The sequence below is a fragment of the Alexandromys fortis genome, unplaced genomic scaffold (assembly GCF_014885135.2).
Source record: "Alexandromys fortis isolate MF-2015 unplaced genomic scaffold, M_Fortis_MF-2015_v1.1 scaffold_26, whole genome shotgun sequence".
In the NCBI taxonomy this organism is placed as follows: domain Eukaryota; kingdom Metazoa; phylum Chordata; class Mammalia; order Rodentia; family Cricetidae; genus Alexandromys; species Alexandromys fortis.
In genome coordinates, this window is record NW_026067894.1 from 9,500,305 (window position 1) to 9,515,295 (window position 14,991).

A 14,991-nucleotide genomic window follows, 5' to 3' on the forward strand; every position below is an offset into this window, starting at 1 on the left:
GCCTCACTGGGGCTGTTTCACGTTTTCTGTTTCTGTGTACTTGGTTTATGCAGGTAATTTAGTTCTGATGCCCTGGAAGGCTTAAAACACCAAAAAATGGAACAATGCTAAAATGTCTAGATTTCAGCATGTGTCATCATTTCTGGGTCATTGTGTTGCTTCTTGCCTTGTGCTATCTGCTGGTTCTACTTTTCGGCAAGTAAATTTTATGAAAAGGCTTTTTTTTTTTTTTTTTTTAAGACAGGGTTTCTCTGTACCTTTGGAGTCTGTTCTAGAACTTGTTCTAGACCAGGCTGGCCTCGAACTCACAATCTGCCTGTCTCTCTCCTGTCTCCCCAATGCTGGGATTAAAGGTGTGCCACCATTGCCCAATGAAAAAGCCTATTTTGTGCTTGAAGCAATATTCCTTGAGCATTTAAAGCAGTGGTTCTCAACCTGTGGGGTCATGACCCCTTTGAGAGTTGAATGACTCTTTCATATGGGTCACCTAAGAGCATCAGAAAACACAGATGTTACAATTACAATTCATAACAGTAGCAAAATTAGATTATGAAGTAAGTAGCAATGAAAATAATTTTATGTTTGGGGTCACCACAACATGAGGAACTGCATTGTTTGTTTGTTTATTCAAGACAGGGTTTCTCTGTACAACAGTCCTGGCTGACCTGGAACTAGTTCTGTAGACCAGGCTGGCCTCGAACTCACTGAGATCTGCCTGCTTCTGCCTTCCAAGTGTGGGAATTAAAGGTGTGTGCTGCCACCACCCAGCAAGGAACTGTATTAAAGAGTCTCAGCATTAGGAAGGTTGAGAACCAGTGATTTAAAGTTATTGAGGAAAGGGCTGAAGAGTTGGCTCAGCAGTTACAGAGCATGTTGCTCTTGCATAGACCCAAGTTTGGTTCCCAATACCCACATCTGGTAGCTCTAGCTCCATGGGCTCTGACACTCCATCCTGTTCTTCTAGGCACACACACACACACACACACACACACACACACACACGTACTTACACACAAGTGTGTGTATGTGTGTGTATACAAGCAATCACATGACTTTATACACAAAAGTAACATAAATCTTTAAAGTTATTAAAGAAGCCAGAGGGTGGTGGCACGTGCCTTTAATCTTAGCACTCAGGGAAGCAGAGGCAGGTGGATCTTGTTTGGGTTGGGGCTTCACCCCAGCCATCCATGTATCTAAGGAGTTTGGACTGTTTGGTGGAAAATTCCCCTTTCTCTGGGAGTTGCCTCAGTCCAGACTCCACCTCAGAATAATCCCGCCAAACGGTGACCCCTCCCCAGAGAGGCTCAAGACCACTCCCACAGGGTATTTAAATTGTCCCCCCAGAGACCGAACACGTGGTTTTCTGGTCTCCCCCCCCCCCCCCCCTGGGAGCACTGGTAGCCATTAAACCTGGGCTTTTTCTAATTCGGTTTGATTTGTGTTATTGCGATGGCAGAGAAATTTATTGGGATGTAAAAACTTTTCAGATTCCTATGAGTTTGAGGCCAGCCTGGTATACAGAGTGAGTTCCGGGACAGCCAGAGATACATAGAGAAAATCCTGTCTCAAAAAAACAGAAAAAAAAAGGGGGGGGGGAGAATAAAAATTAAAAAAAGAAATGGCTGGAGAGATGGCTTAGGGTTAAGAGCACTGACTGTTCTTTAAGAGGACCCAGGTTCAATTCCCAGCTCACAACTGTCTGTAACTTCTGTTACAGGGGATCCAACACCCTTACAAACATGCATGCAAGCAAAACACCAATGTATAGAAAATACAAATAAATAAATTATTAAAGGTGTTTTGTATTAAAAAAATTAAGGAAAAAGTCTGTAATGCAGTAGCAAAGGTGTACACGTAGCAAATATTAGTTTCCTTGGGGTGAGATGAATTGTTTCATTTTCCTGGCAGTAAGCATTTCTGGACCTTTTGGAGTTTAAGTACAGTGGAAAACTTGTCATAGTACTAAGCTGGTGTGATAGAATACATTTACTTTGCTCCTTTTGGGGTAGATGACAAACAAATGTCTTAACTCCGTGCTGTGAATATTAATTTTTTCATGATTTATATAGTTTGTTTACCGATGGACACTTTTACAACAGGATTTATGATGCTGGGTCGGAGAACAACGCAGCAGTTGTAGCCGTAGAGGCGCACACAATACACAAAATCGAAGAAGGAATTGGTAAGTCTTTCTGCCATTCTGTCCAGTGCCTTTGACTTGAGCATGCTGGTTGAGAGTTTCTGTATGTTCTGGGAATGGAACTTGGAACCTTGTCCAGGCAAAGCTGATGCTCCACTGCTGAGTTGTGCTCCCAGCCTATGATTTCTGCCCTTTTGTGCCTTATTTTCTGTCCCTACCAAAGCAGTGTACCTACTGACACTGTTGGTTAAGATGGCTGACTTGCCAGGTGTGGTGGCGCACACCTTTAATACCAGCACACAAGAGGCAGAGGCCGACCCATCTCTGAGTTCCAGGCTCCTGTACAACCAGCACTACATGGAAAAACTGTCTCAAAAATATAAAAATAACCAACCAATTAAAAAATGGTAGACCTGTCACTTGATCACTTACTATCAATATATTACAGTAACCAAAAAAAAAAAAAGTTTTCATCTATTAAAATTGTACCAAGAAAGGTGGGATAAAATGTTTAGCTTGAGTCTCACTGTGGGATCCCTGAGTACCATTGTGTGTGGGGGGGGGGGGGATTAAAATAAAACAAAACAAAAAACCCTAGGTGCACTCCAGAGCAAGTTCAAGGCCAGAAGGCCAGAAGGGGGGGGGGGGGGGGGGGGATTAAAATAAAACAAAACAAAAAACCCTAGGTGCACTCCAGAGCAAGTTCAAGGCCAGAAGGCCAGAAGATTAGAGGTGTAAACTCAGTAGTAAAATGCTTGTGTGACCCGTGCAAAGGCTTAGAATCCTTAGTCATCCTCCTCTCCACCTCCTCCCCCTCCTCACTGAGCAGGATGAAGCGGCATACCTGTAATCCCAATGGTTGGGAGACTGCAACAGGAAGATTATGTTTGAGGTTGGGCTCTAATGCAAGACCATGCCTTAAAAAAAATAAACTCAGAGAAACAGGAGCTTTTAGATTGACACGTTTTCATTAGGTGATCCTTGCAGCTGAAGACTAAAGAGGTAATGTATGGACTGGGAAATTGTCAGTGAAAGGAAGTTTAGAAACTAAGCCAATCTTTTCACTCTGTGTTCTTGGGAACTCACTTCTCCTTTGTTTTGTTTGTTTGTTTGTTTTTGAGACTGGGTTTCAGAGCCTGCCCTAGAACTCACTTTGTGGACCAGGCTGGCCTCAATCTCACAGAGATTGACCTGTTGTGTTTTTTTTTTTTGGCCTCCTGAATACTGGGATTAAAGGCGTGTGTCACCACCAACTGGCTCTCACTTATCATTTGAAGCCCATATATTTATATGTAAAATGTAGGAAGTAATTACCATCTCACAAGATAGTAAGACCTAAAATACTGAGTGTGTTGTCTTGTGCCTATAATCCTGGCACTTTGGAACTAGGGCCGCAATATCAGAGGTTCAGGGACTGGAGAGATGGCTCAGTGGTTAAGAGTACTGGCTGCTCTTTTATAGGACCCAGGTTCAATTCCCGGTACCCTTGACAGCTCTGTCTGTAATTCCAGTCCTAGGGAATCTGACACCCTCACACAGACATACCTGCAGGCAAAATACCAATGCACATAAAATACATTTGAAAAGGAAGATCAGGAGTTCAAGGCCATCCTTGACTACATAAAAAGTTCATGGCAGTTTGAAACTGTTCCAAAAAGCAAATAAAAGCAATATAGTATAGCACATGTAAAGGGTGATGGTAGGGCTGGCCATATACTCAGTGGTGCAACACTAAACTGGCACGTATAATGTCCTGGGTTTAATCCTCGAGAACATGCAAAACAAAAGACTGAGGGAAACATGGTTTAGCAAATGCAATTACTTGCTATGTAAGCAGGCAAGCCTGCAGCAGTTCAATCCCCAGAACCTACGTAAATGTGGAAGAAAGAAACACCCTACAGAGCTATCCTCTGATCTCCAGAGCATGCCCTCACCAATAAGAATAAATAATATTTTTAAATTAACAAAAAGAGAGAGAGAATATATCATTAGTGTCTTAACACATTGGTAGCTTGGTAAGACATAGCTATTATGTCAAACATCCGAAGTATCCCTGGGGCTGGAGAGATGCCTAAGTGGTTGAGACTATTTGTTTGCTACAAGGCCCTGGCTTAGAGTCCCAGCACTCAGGAGAACCCACAACCCTCATGAACGACTGCAGGTGCAGGGGACCCAGGCTCTCTTCTGCAGGCATCAGGCAAACAATTGGTGTACAGACTTGCATGCAGGTAAAATACGAATTTAAATTTTTTTTTATTATTACTATTATTTTGAAGAGTTCCCTGTTAGTGGTAGGAATCTAGCTCAGTTGGTAGAGTGCAAGGATCAGTAATCTGAGGTCATCATTGCTGTATACTGAGTTTAAGGCCAGCCTGAGCTACATGAGACCGCATTCTAAATAAATAAATAAAAATATGCTTAAGAGGGACCTGAAAACTGTACATATGGAATTTAAGTTTGGGAAAGAATTGTTCAGTAAATAGTAGATTGCTTTTTCCATTTTCAGATGCAAGCAGCATAGAAGCAAACGAGGATATGGAAATTGCCTACCCTATAACCTGCGGAGAGAGTAAAGCCATCCTCCTCTGGAAGAAGTTTGTGTGTCCAGGAATAAATGTGAAGTGTGTCAAGGTAACTGTCTCAGTCCCTTGTCTCTCTCACCAGGTCAGCTTCTGAAGGGAAACGCAAGGCTCTGATCTAGGGTCTGGAACATGGAGGCAAACGCTCCGTTTTTGAACTGTCCTTCCAGCTTCAATCAGCAGCTTTTGTTTTGCAGTTTTCATCTTTAATTTTGCTTTTGTTTGTTTGTTTATTTTTTGGTTTTTCGAGACAGGGTTTCTCTGTGGTTTTGGAGCCTGTCCTGGAACTAGCTCTGTAGACCAGGCTGGCCTTGAACTCACAGAGATCTGCCTGCCTCTGCCTCCCGAGTGCTGGGATTAAAGGCGTGTGCCACCATCGCCCGGCTTGGTCTTTAATTTTTTTTAATTAATTAATTTATTTTTAACATTTATTTGGTTATTTTGCGTGGCACCCATGCCGAGGGCAAAGGGAGCTTGCAGCAGTCTGTTCTTTCCTTTCACCATGCAGATTCTTCTGTGACTGAACTCTGCTTGTCAGGCTTGGCAGCTGCCTCTCCTACATGACTTGGGTTAGAACCCTGGCTAGGGGCTTCGAGGGAGTGAAGAAAGGACAGCCACATGTACAGTAAAGCTGGGGTCCGGTGGGATTCTTTAACTGCTACCTGGAACCTTAGCGTATTTTACGTGCAGCAGAGAGCAAGGTTAGGTGGTCTTGGTAGTGGGTCTCTGTAGTGTAGACATCTGGGAGGAGGAAGCTGCACTTGCTTGTCTGTGCTCATACTGATCAATTATTTATAAGCACTTGGACTTGTGATCCTGGGCCATGTGGGTAAAGGTTTTGCCAATTGCACCATGGTCTGAGGACTGAGCTTTCTTGGCATGGCTGTGCCCATGTCAAATACACGTCCCCAGCCAGGTAGAGTGGTGTGTACGTTTAATCCCAGGACTTGAGAGGCAGAGGCAAGAGCAGCCTGGCCTACAGAGGGAGTTCCAGGATAGCCAGGACCACACAGGGAAACCCTGTCTTGAAACAGCATCAACAAAGATGCACGTTCCCCGGCGACTTCACTCACTGCGGGCTTGCCCCTTCCTACAGGCACCAGACACCTTTATCTACTGGGCCATCTTCCTGTCCCTGCAGTTTTTCTCTTATGCTGTTGCAGTAGAAACATAAGGATTTTGAAATAAAATGGGCCTGGCTCTAGTTCCACTGGAACATGAGTCTTGTGCAAGCATAGAACATTATTTGTATTCATAATATGATGCCTTGGTGGTGGTGGCAGAACCTTGGCATGACAAGGACTGGCTGTGGTGCCTGCTATACAACAGTGTTCCTTAAGTACTTGTTCAACAAGTAAATGAATAAATGGCCAGAACCCTTCTCTATCTCTGTTTAGCCATATGATTTTGAGCAAGTTATTTAACAATTAAGATTTCAGAGCCTTGCTGGGCATTGCGGTGTACACCTTGAATCCAGCACTTGGGAGGCAGAGTTTTTCTCCCACACACCAGTTCCCGAATAACTGCTCTGAGGCTTAATATTAGTTACAAAGTGTTTGGCCTATCAGCTCAGGCTTATTATTAACTAGCTCTTACAACTTAAATTTATCCATTTCTATTCATCTGTATTACCATGGACACCCGTGACTTACCAATAATGCTTTGGCATCTTATGCCTTCAGTGACTCCTGGTGTCTCCCAGACTCCACCTTCTTTTTTCCTGTATCTTTACTTGGATTTCCCGCCTGGCTCTCTTCTGCTTGGCTGTCGGCCAAATCAGCTTCCTTATTAACCAATGGTAATGAAACATATTCATAGAATACAGAAGGGCATCCCACATCAGGCAGATCTCTGAGCTTGAGGCCTGCCTAGTCTATGAAGTGAGTTCCAGGACAGCTGGAGCTACACAAAGAAACTTGTCTCAGAAACATGCCTTGAACTGGTATGCATCATAATAGACCTTATTCAGAATTGTTGTTGATAAGAATAAGAAGTAGTAACTACTGTAACCCTCGCTTGGAAACAGTAGGAATGATTTAAGTTTGAGATCAAGAGGTGATGGAGTGTCTCAAAAAACCCAAAAGGGGGTTGGAGAGATGGCTCAGAGGTTAAGAGCATTGCCTGCTCTTCCAAAGGTCCTGAGTTCAATTCCCAGCAACCACATGGTGGCTCACAACCATCTGTACTGGGGTCTGGTGCCCTCTTCTGGCCTGCAGGCATACACACAGAATATTGTATACATAATAAATGAATAAATAAAAACAAACAAATAAAAAAACAAAACCCAAAGGTATGGTGGTGTATGCCTTTAATGACATCACTTGGAGGCAGAGGCAGGTGGAACTCTATGAGATAGGGGACTGGAGAAATGGTACAGGGGTTAAAATGACTAGCTGTTCTTCCAGAGGACCTGGGTTTAGTTCCCAGCACCTATATGGCTGCTCAGAACCAGTCTGTAGCTCCAGTTCCAGGGGAATCTGTTGCCACTTTCAGGCCTCTGTGGGTATTGTTTATGTGTGATGCAGACACATATGCAGGCAAAACACCCATATACATAAGATAAAAATAAACCTTCAAAAGGGTCTTGTGTGTATGTGTGTATTTGATTCTGCTACTGAACTGAGTATTCCAGGGTAACCAGTCTTCCATCTTCCCGGGAAGCCTTCTGACTTCCATCTCACAGTAAGAGTGCTGGAACTACAGATGAAGTTCACAGCCTCCAGTTTTTAAGTGATTTCTGAGATGGAAGTCAGTCTGTAGTCTTGCACAAATAGTGCTTTTACGGGCGAGTCATCTCCCTGGCCCACCCATCTTTAGCACTACTTTGATTTCTTCAGTGACTTGACCAGCCTCTCGAGCACTAGGCCCAGCCCCCTGGTTCAGAATCTAGGTGGATTTGTAGATACTGTTTAGCAAGGTTCTTTCTTGTCCTCATCCGCTGTAGCTTTATCCTAGGAAAGGGGAGGTACTCAGAGAAGGATAATGTTTGGTACCATGGGACAGCAGGCTGAGTGACACAGATACGGCCTGTGAAATTGTCTGGGGGGTTTTGTAGCAAGTGACATTTCATTCTGTCCTTGTTGACCTATCTAAGTTCACACTGGACTACTTTGGATTTTTTTTTCCTTTAGTTCAATGATCAATTGATCAGCCCCAAGCATTTTGTCCATCTGGCTGGCAAGTCCACTCTGAAGGACTGGAAGAGAGCCATTCGTCTAGGTGGCATCATGCTCAGGTGAGTGCTGGTGACAGCCACATGCGTCTCAATGATGCACTTAGTCAGGGAAGAATCTTCTACACCATTTGACCTTTGTCAACTTGTCCTTAATCTTTTGGTTTTTAACTTTGTGACACTAGGGATGGAATCCAGGGCCTTGTACATGCTACGTAAGCACCCTACCACTGAGTTATACCCCGGTGACCTCTAACTTAACTCAAACTTGTTACCTCTGCCCAGCCTCTGCATTAGATTTTTCATTCTTCTTTTTAGTTCTAGCCCAGAACTTGCCGTGTAGCAAAGACTACACCAGCATGCCTGACTTAGGGTACTGATGTCAGGAGGTTGGACAGGATCCTTTCTTGACAGAGGAGCTCCGAGGAGCTAACAGTCCTCCCTGTCATCCTCACATAGAGAGAGCAAAGCTGGGTGCTGAGTAAGTGTGACAGCCATGACTGATGGATCCTGGGATACCCTGTTAAAGTAGAAGCCCTGCATGATGTTTGCCGTCTTTGCCATCACTGTCTAAGAAACAGATGTCAGCATATGGAATAGCTCTCATCCACCCTAACTTTTGCTCCAACAAGTTTACCATTGTAGTTTTCCATGTTGAATATATTAATTAGTATGCCTTGAATGCTCACCTACTGATAGAAAAAAATTTAAATGTAAAACCTAGAACTGGAGAAATGAGTTCTGGCTGCCCTACTAGAAGTTCTGGGTTCAGTTTCCAGCACCCACATAGCAGATCTCAATCATCTGTAACTCTAGTTCCAGGGACATACAACACCCTCTTCTAACCTTCATGGAAACCAGGTGTACACACAGTACACAGACATACATGCAGGCAAAGCACCCATATACATAGAATTATAAAAACAAAAGCACAAAACCTTTTTTTATTTTATTTTTATTTTGTGTGCTTTGGTGTTTTGCCATGGGTGTCACAGACGGTTGTGAGCTGCCATGTGGGTACTGGGATTTGAACCCAGCTCCCCTGGAAGGGCAGCCAGTGCTCGTAAGCTCTGAGCCACCTCTCCAGCCCCCAAAAACAAAAATTTTAAGGTCAAGATTAAAAATGTCCAACCAGGTGTGGTGGCACCTTTAATTTCAGCACATGGGAGGCAGAGGCAGGAGGATCTCAAGTTTAAGGTCAAGCTGGATGACATAACCAATCTGGTCTCTATAAAGAGACCCTGTGTGGAAGCCAAACATAGACAAGGGGCTGCTTCCATTGGGACAGTTTCTCTGTGGGGGCGACACATTATCTGCAGACCCCAGGCCCTGGGTTCGTTACAGGTGAGGATTTGAGAGGATTGCCTTTCCTATCCGTTTTGTTCTAGTTTCATCTGTCCAGGAATTCGAGCACGTGCCAGTTTCCCCACTAATGCTTAAAGGACTGAGACTGCAGCTGGGCGGTGGTGGCGCAGGCTTTTAATCCCAGCAGAGGCAGGCGGATCTCTGTGAGTTCGAGACCAGCCTGGTCTACAAGAGCTAGTTCCAGGACAGGCTCCAAAGCTACAGAGAAACCCTGTCTCGAAAACCCAAACTGAGACTGCCTAGAGATCTGTTAGTGAAAGCCAAGTGACAGGGTGACATAGAGCTGTACTAGAACTAAAATTTAAAATGCTTTCTGGTTTTGCTTATGGTCTGTAATAGTAGGGCCTCATTGCTCTTGTTACAAGAACATTTTCCAGAAAGGATTTGTTATCATCAGTGTTTGTTTGTTTGTTTGTTTAAATTTATTTATTTGTTGTGTATACAACATTCTGCCTCCATGTGTGCCCATATGCCAAAAGAGAGCACCAGATCTCATTACAGATGGTTGTGAGCCACCATGTGGTTGCTGGGAATTGAACTCACGACCTCTGGAAGAGCAACCAGTGCACTTAACCATTGAGCCATCTCTCCAGCCCTATCATCAGTATTGTATAATACTTCTAGGAGACTTAATTTTGTAAATTTTATTTTATTATTTTTGTTTGTTTTGTTTATTTGAGACGGGGTTTCTCTGTATAGCCTTGGCTGTTCTAGAACTTGCTTTGTAGACCAGGTTGGCCTCGAACTCAAGAGATCTGCTGGCCTCTGCTTCCTAAGGGCTGGAAATAAAGGCATGCACCACCACTGCCAGGCTTGTGGTTGTTTTATTTTTGTTATAGGGTTTCACTATATAGCTCAGGATAGCCTGGGGGAACTTGGCTGTGTACACCAGGTTGATTTTGAACAAACAGGGTCTCTGCCTCCCAAGTGTTGGGACTTTCAGCTTTGGGTTTTAATGACTTTCTTGACATTCTTAGTTAATCTAAGGCTTGTGTCGAGGAAGCTCAGAAGGGAAGTGGTGGTCAATGTGGGAAGGACCAATGAACATTTGATAATTCCAATTAGAATTTTCAGTTTTATGCCGTCAGATATTGGGCTTCTCTAATCTCCACCATGAAATCAGCAGATGGTCCTTGTCTAAACTCAGTTCTCATAGTTCTGTAGGTGAAATGTGGGCTGAACTGCGTCTTGTCTCTCTACAGGAAAATGATGGACTCCGGGCAGATCGATTTTTACCAGCATGACAAAGTTTGCTCCAATACTTGCAGGAGTACCAAGTTTGACCTTCTGATCAGCAGTGCGAGGGCGCCAGTGCCAGGCCAGCAGACAAGTGTGGTGCAGACCCCCACCTCGGCCGATGGTAGGGGGTAGGAAACCGCCCGGGCAGCCACTGTGTTCACCAGCTCTTCTCTACTTCTCATCGCTTCTCCCTTGTGCTTTTGTTGTTTGGTTTGCTTTTGAGACCATCTTACCGTGTAGCCCAGGCTGGACTTGAAGTTACTATGATTTCCTTGTTTCTGCCTCCCAGTGCTTGGATCACAAACATAATCCACCATGCCTGGTGTCCCTGGTTTCCCATTCTTGTCTGCACTGATGTGCCTTTGTGCTGTCTTGTAAGATACTGCAGCAATTTGGCTGGACTCCAAGCCCTGGATTACCTTTTTCCTCTTAAAAAACTCATGTTTGGTTTGAGACTAGGTTTCTGTTACCCAGGCTGGTCAGGAACTCACTGTGTAGCCCAGGCTGACTTTAAATTCATGGCTATTCTCTGTTCTAGAATCCTGGGACACAGGCTTGAAATCACCCATGCCTGGTTTCTCTCTCTTTCTCTTTTTGGGGGGTGTTTTTCAAGACATTGTTTCTCTGTGTCCCAGTGATCCTTTTGTTTCTGCTTCCTGAGTGTTGGGATTAAAGACATGTGCCACTATGCCCAGCATGCCTGTCTATTTTAATTGATTCTTTCTACCCTTTCCTCCCTTCCCTTCTTCTCCCCTTCCCTCCCCTCCTTTCCTTGTGTACAGAGTTCTGCCTGCTTGTATGCCTGCAGGCCAGAGAGGGCACCAGTTTTCAAAGGGATGGTTGTGAGCCACCATATGAGTGCTGGGAATTGAACTTAGGACTTTTAGAAGAGCAGCCAGTGCTCTTACCTGCCATATCTCTAGCCCCTTTTAACTGATTCTTATTGGCCAACTCTTATCGTGTTTTTTCTTTTCTTTTTTCATTATCATCGTCATTAATACTGTCTGTGCTTCTGTCTCTACCTTCTATTTCCAGTAATCTTTGTTTGTTTGTTCTTGTTTTTGTTTTTGAGACAGGGTTTCTCTGTGTCATCCTGGCTGTCCTGGAACTTGCTTTGTAGACCAGTAGGGTTGGATACCCTTGGAGCTAGAGTTACAGACAGTTGTAACCTGCCTGACATGGGTCCTGGGAACTGAACACTGGTCCTGGAAGAGCAACATGTGCTCTTAACCACTGAGCTGTCTTTCCAGTTCCATGTCTGTTCTATTATTCATGTGTCTCCTCTCTGATTTTTCTTTTTTGTGTGTATGTATCTCTATTTCTCTTGCTTTCTCAACCCAGGTTGATTCATTAACTGTGACAGCTTCAGATATTCTAGATGCTTACTACCAAACACATCTATAGTAGGGCTCATGACAAATGCACTTCTTTTAAATGATCCTAGGTCTTTCCCATCCTCAGTAAGTCTGGAGTGGGTGGTCTGGCAGGCACACCTACCCCCCAGTCACTTTCAAAAACATCTGAATGGGAAGCCGACTGCCCTTGGGAGTTTTTTGGTTTTTTTTTTTTTTTTTTTTTTTTTTTGGGTTTTTGGAGACAGGATTTCTCTGTAGCTTTGGGGGGGTCTGTCCTGGAACTAGCTCTTGTAGACCAGGCTGGCCTCGAACTCACAAGAGATCTGCCTGCCTCTGCTTCTCAAGTGCTGGGATTAAAGGCATGCGCCACCATTGCTTTTTCCTTAGCAAGGCAAGTTTCCTTTAGAAAACTCAGTGTCCATCCTGGCTTACCTAGAGATCTGTATTTTAAACTATAGACACATAGGGAAGAAGCATCATGTTAGAATCACAAGGTCTTTCTGCTGTGAGTATGAGAGAGAATAACTATGAATTTCTTGATAAAACTGACTGTCTTTCTTTCTAATGGACTCTGCTAGGTAACATCACACAGATTGCCATCTCAGAGGAGAGCATGGAGGAGGCTGGGCTGGAGTGGAACTCAGCTCTCACTGCTGCTGTCACCATGGCCACAGATGAGGGCATAAAAAAAGACTCTGAAGAAATTTCAGGTACTTTCCTGTGTAGCTCATGTACTCCTCGTGTAGCTTGTGTCTTCCTATGGGTTTATGCACAGAGCAGACATCTTCATAAACATGAGTACTAACTAGAGCTGCAATTGGCTCCTTTTAACCCGAGCAATCATCCAGACAGCTGTGAGCTGCCATGTGGGTGCTGGGAATTGAACCCAGGTCCTTTGGAAGAGCAGCCAGTGCCCTTAACCACTGAGCCATCTCTCCAGTGCCCCACTTTCTCCTTTTGATCATTCATTTAATAAATATTTGTTGCATATTTGATTCTGTTGCTATTTGCTGTGTACATACATGAAGAGACTTAGCCATCACCCTAGGGAAACTTACAGGCCTTCCCACCCAGCTGTTTGGTTTAGTGTAGAACTAGAAAGAATATATTTAATTAATATTTGGCTTAATATCTTTATTAGTTAACATTTATAAAATTAAATCCTATCTAATTGAAAACAAAATTAAAATTAAATTTAATCAAGTAATACTTAGTCTTAATTATTAAATGTATTTAATATTTAACTGGATATTTTTATTGAACTAAGATGTCTGTTTTTATAGCCCGAATCATAACAAGTCAAGGGCATGACAAATTGGAGCAATTATCCCAAGCCCCTAGTATCTGAAGGGCTAATAATTAGGTACCAACTCATGGACACAGCTAGTCTTTCATGTTTTAGCATAAAATCCTTTCCAATTGAAATTATCATTATAGACGTGCTGAGGTATTTGGTAATATCTACCTTCTGTCTTATCCCTTCTGTGCCAGAGGATACTTTGATGTTCTGGAAAGGAATAGCTGATGTAGGATTGATGGAGGAGGTCGTCTGTAATATTCAGAAGGAGATAGAAGAACTTCTCAGGGGCGTTCAGCAGCGGCTCCTGCAGGCTCCCTTCCAGGTCACAGGTAAGTGCACCGAGCCTGGTACTAGCCTTCCTTTCTTTGAGCATTCACAACTGTGCTCAGGTTCCTGTTCGCCCCACGACTCTGAGGCAGAGGTACCGTTCTCTTCATTTACAGATAAGAAAGTAAAGATTGTAAAAATTAAGTAATTGTTTTTCATGGTTCGTGACTGTGTTTTGTTCATTTATGTGGTCCTGGAGATTTAAGTTGGCCCCAGCATACTAGGCAAGCACTCTTCTACTGCGGTAGAGCCCCAGCCTTCTTTTACTTTATCATTGATGGGTTTTATTTGTTCATTCATTCGTTCATTTATTTATTTGTTGGTTGGTTGGTTGATTGACTTTTCGAGACAGGGTTTCTCTGTGAAACAGTCCTGGCTGTTCTGGAACTCACTTTGTAGATCAGACTGGCTTTAAACTCACAGAGATTCACCTGCTTCTGCCTCCCACATGCTGGGATTAAAGGCGTGCACCACCACCACCTGGCATTAAATTAACTGGGTTTTAAACTTTGGTTTGGTATGTTTAGCTACTTCGCTTTGTACTTTTTTCTCGTGAGGCATCCTTTTTTCTTTTCTTTTTAACTTTCCTGTTTTTTGTTTTTGTTTTTTTTTTGTTTTTCGAGTCAGGGTTTCTCTGTAGATTTGGAGACTCTCCTGGAACTAGCTCTTGTAGACCAGGTTGGTATCAAACTCACAGAGATCTGCCTGCCTCTGCCGCCTGAGTGCTGGGATTAAAGGTGTGCGCCACCACTGCTGGCTGTCTTTCTCATCTCTCTTCCTCTGTGTCTGCCTTTCTTCTTTCCAAAATTCTCCTAGTCTTGTTGCCCCACCTATACTTCCTGCCTGGCTACTGGCCAATCAGCGATTCATTAAACCAATATAAAGGGCAAATCTTTACAGTGTGCCAGAGCATTATCCCACAGCAATAACTTATTGGTTTAAAGATTTTATTTTTATGTTATGTTGTTTTAAAGTTTCTATTACTGTGGTAAAACAACATAACAAAAGTAGCTTGGGTATGTGTCAGGGAAGGGTTAACTTTATTGTATGTTTCAAGGTCTTTCTTTTAAAGATTTATTCATTTATTATGTGTAGTGTTCTGCCTGCATGTCTGCCTGCAGGCCAGAAGAGGGCGCGAGATCTCATTAGATGGTTGTGAGCCACCATATGGTTGCTGGGAATTGAACGCAGGTCCTCTGGAAGAGCAGCCAGTCAGCTTACCTTTTTATAGCACCCGGGACCACCAGCCCAGAGGTGACACTGCCCACAGTGAGCTGGAAACTCTCACATCAACCTTCAATCAAGAAATCATCAATTGTGGACTGGGTATCTTTTTCATACAAAGTGACCTCACAGTTTGGTCACTGAATCCTTTTTGTTGTTGTTGTTTGTTTTGTTTTTCTCGAGACAGGGTTTCTCTGTAGCTTTGGAGCTTATCCTGGAACTCACTCTATAGATCATGCTGGCCTTGAGCTCACAGAGATCCACCTGTTTTGTTTTTTTTTTTTTTT

At 43.5% G+C, this 14,991-nt stretch overlaps 1 protein-coding gene across 5 annotated transcripts in view; it reads left to right on the plus strand.

The window, feature by feature from the left end:
• Positions 1-14,991, plus strand: part of Gmeb1 (glucocorticoid modulatory element binding protein 1) — a 38,173-nt gene that overhangs the window by 14,855 nt on the left and 8,327 nt on the right. For 4 of the 5 annotated variants that reach the window (XM_050151359.1, XM_050151367.1, XM_050151373.1 and 1 more), the window contains 6 exons: positions 2,073-2,185; positions 4,650-4,774; positions 7,854-7,957; positions 10,462-10,619; positions 12,432-12,563; positions 13,345-13,482. In XM_050151359.1, the coding sequence (XP_050007316.1) occupies positions 2,073-2,185; positions 4,650-4,774; positions 7,854-7,957; positions 10,462-10,619; positions 12,432-12,563; positions 13,345-13,482 (770 nt within the window). The remainder of the gene's footprint in view (positions 1-2,072; positions 2,186-4,649; positions 4,775-7,853; positions 7,958-10,461; positions 10,620-12,431; positions 12,564-13,344; positions 13,483-14,991) is intronic. The other variant, XM_050151383.1, reaches the window with a different exon arrangement.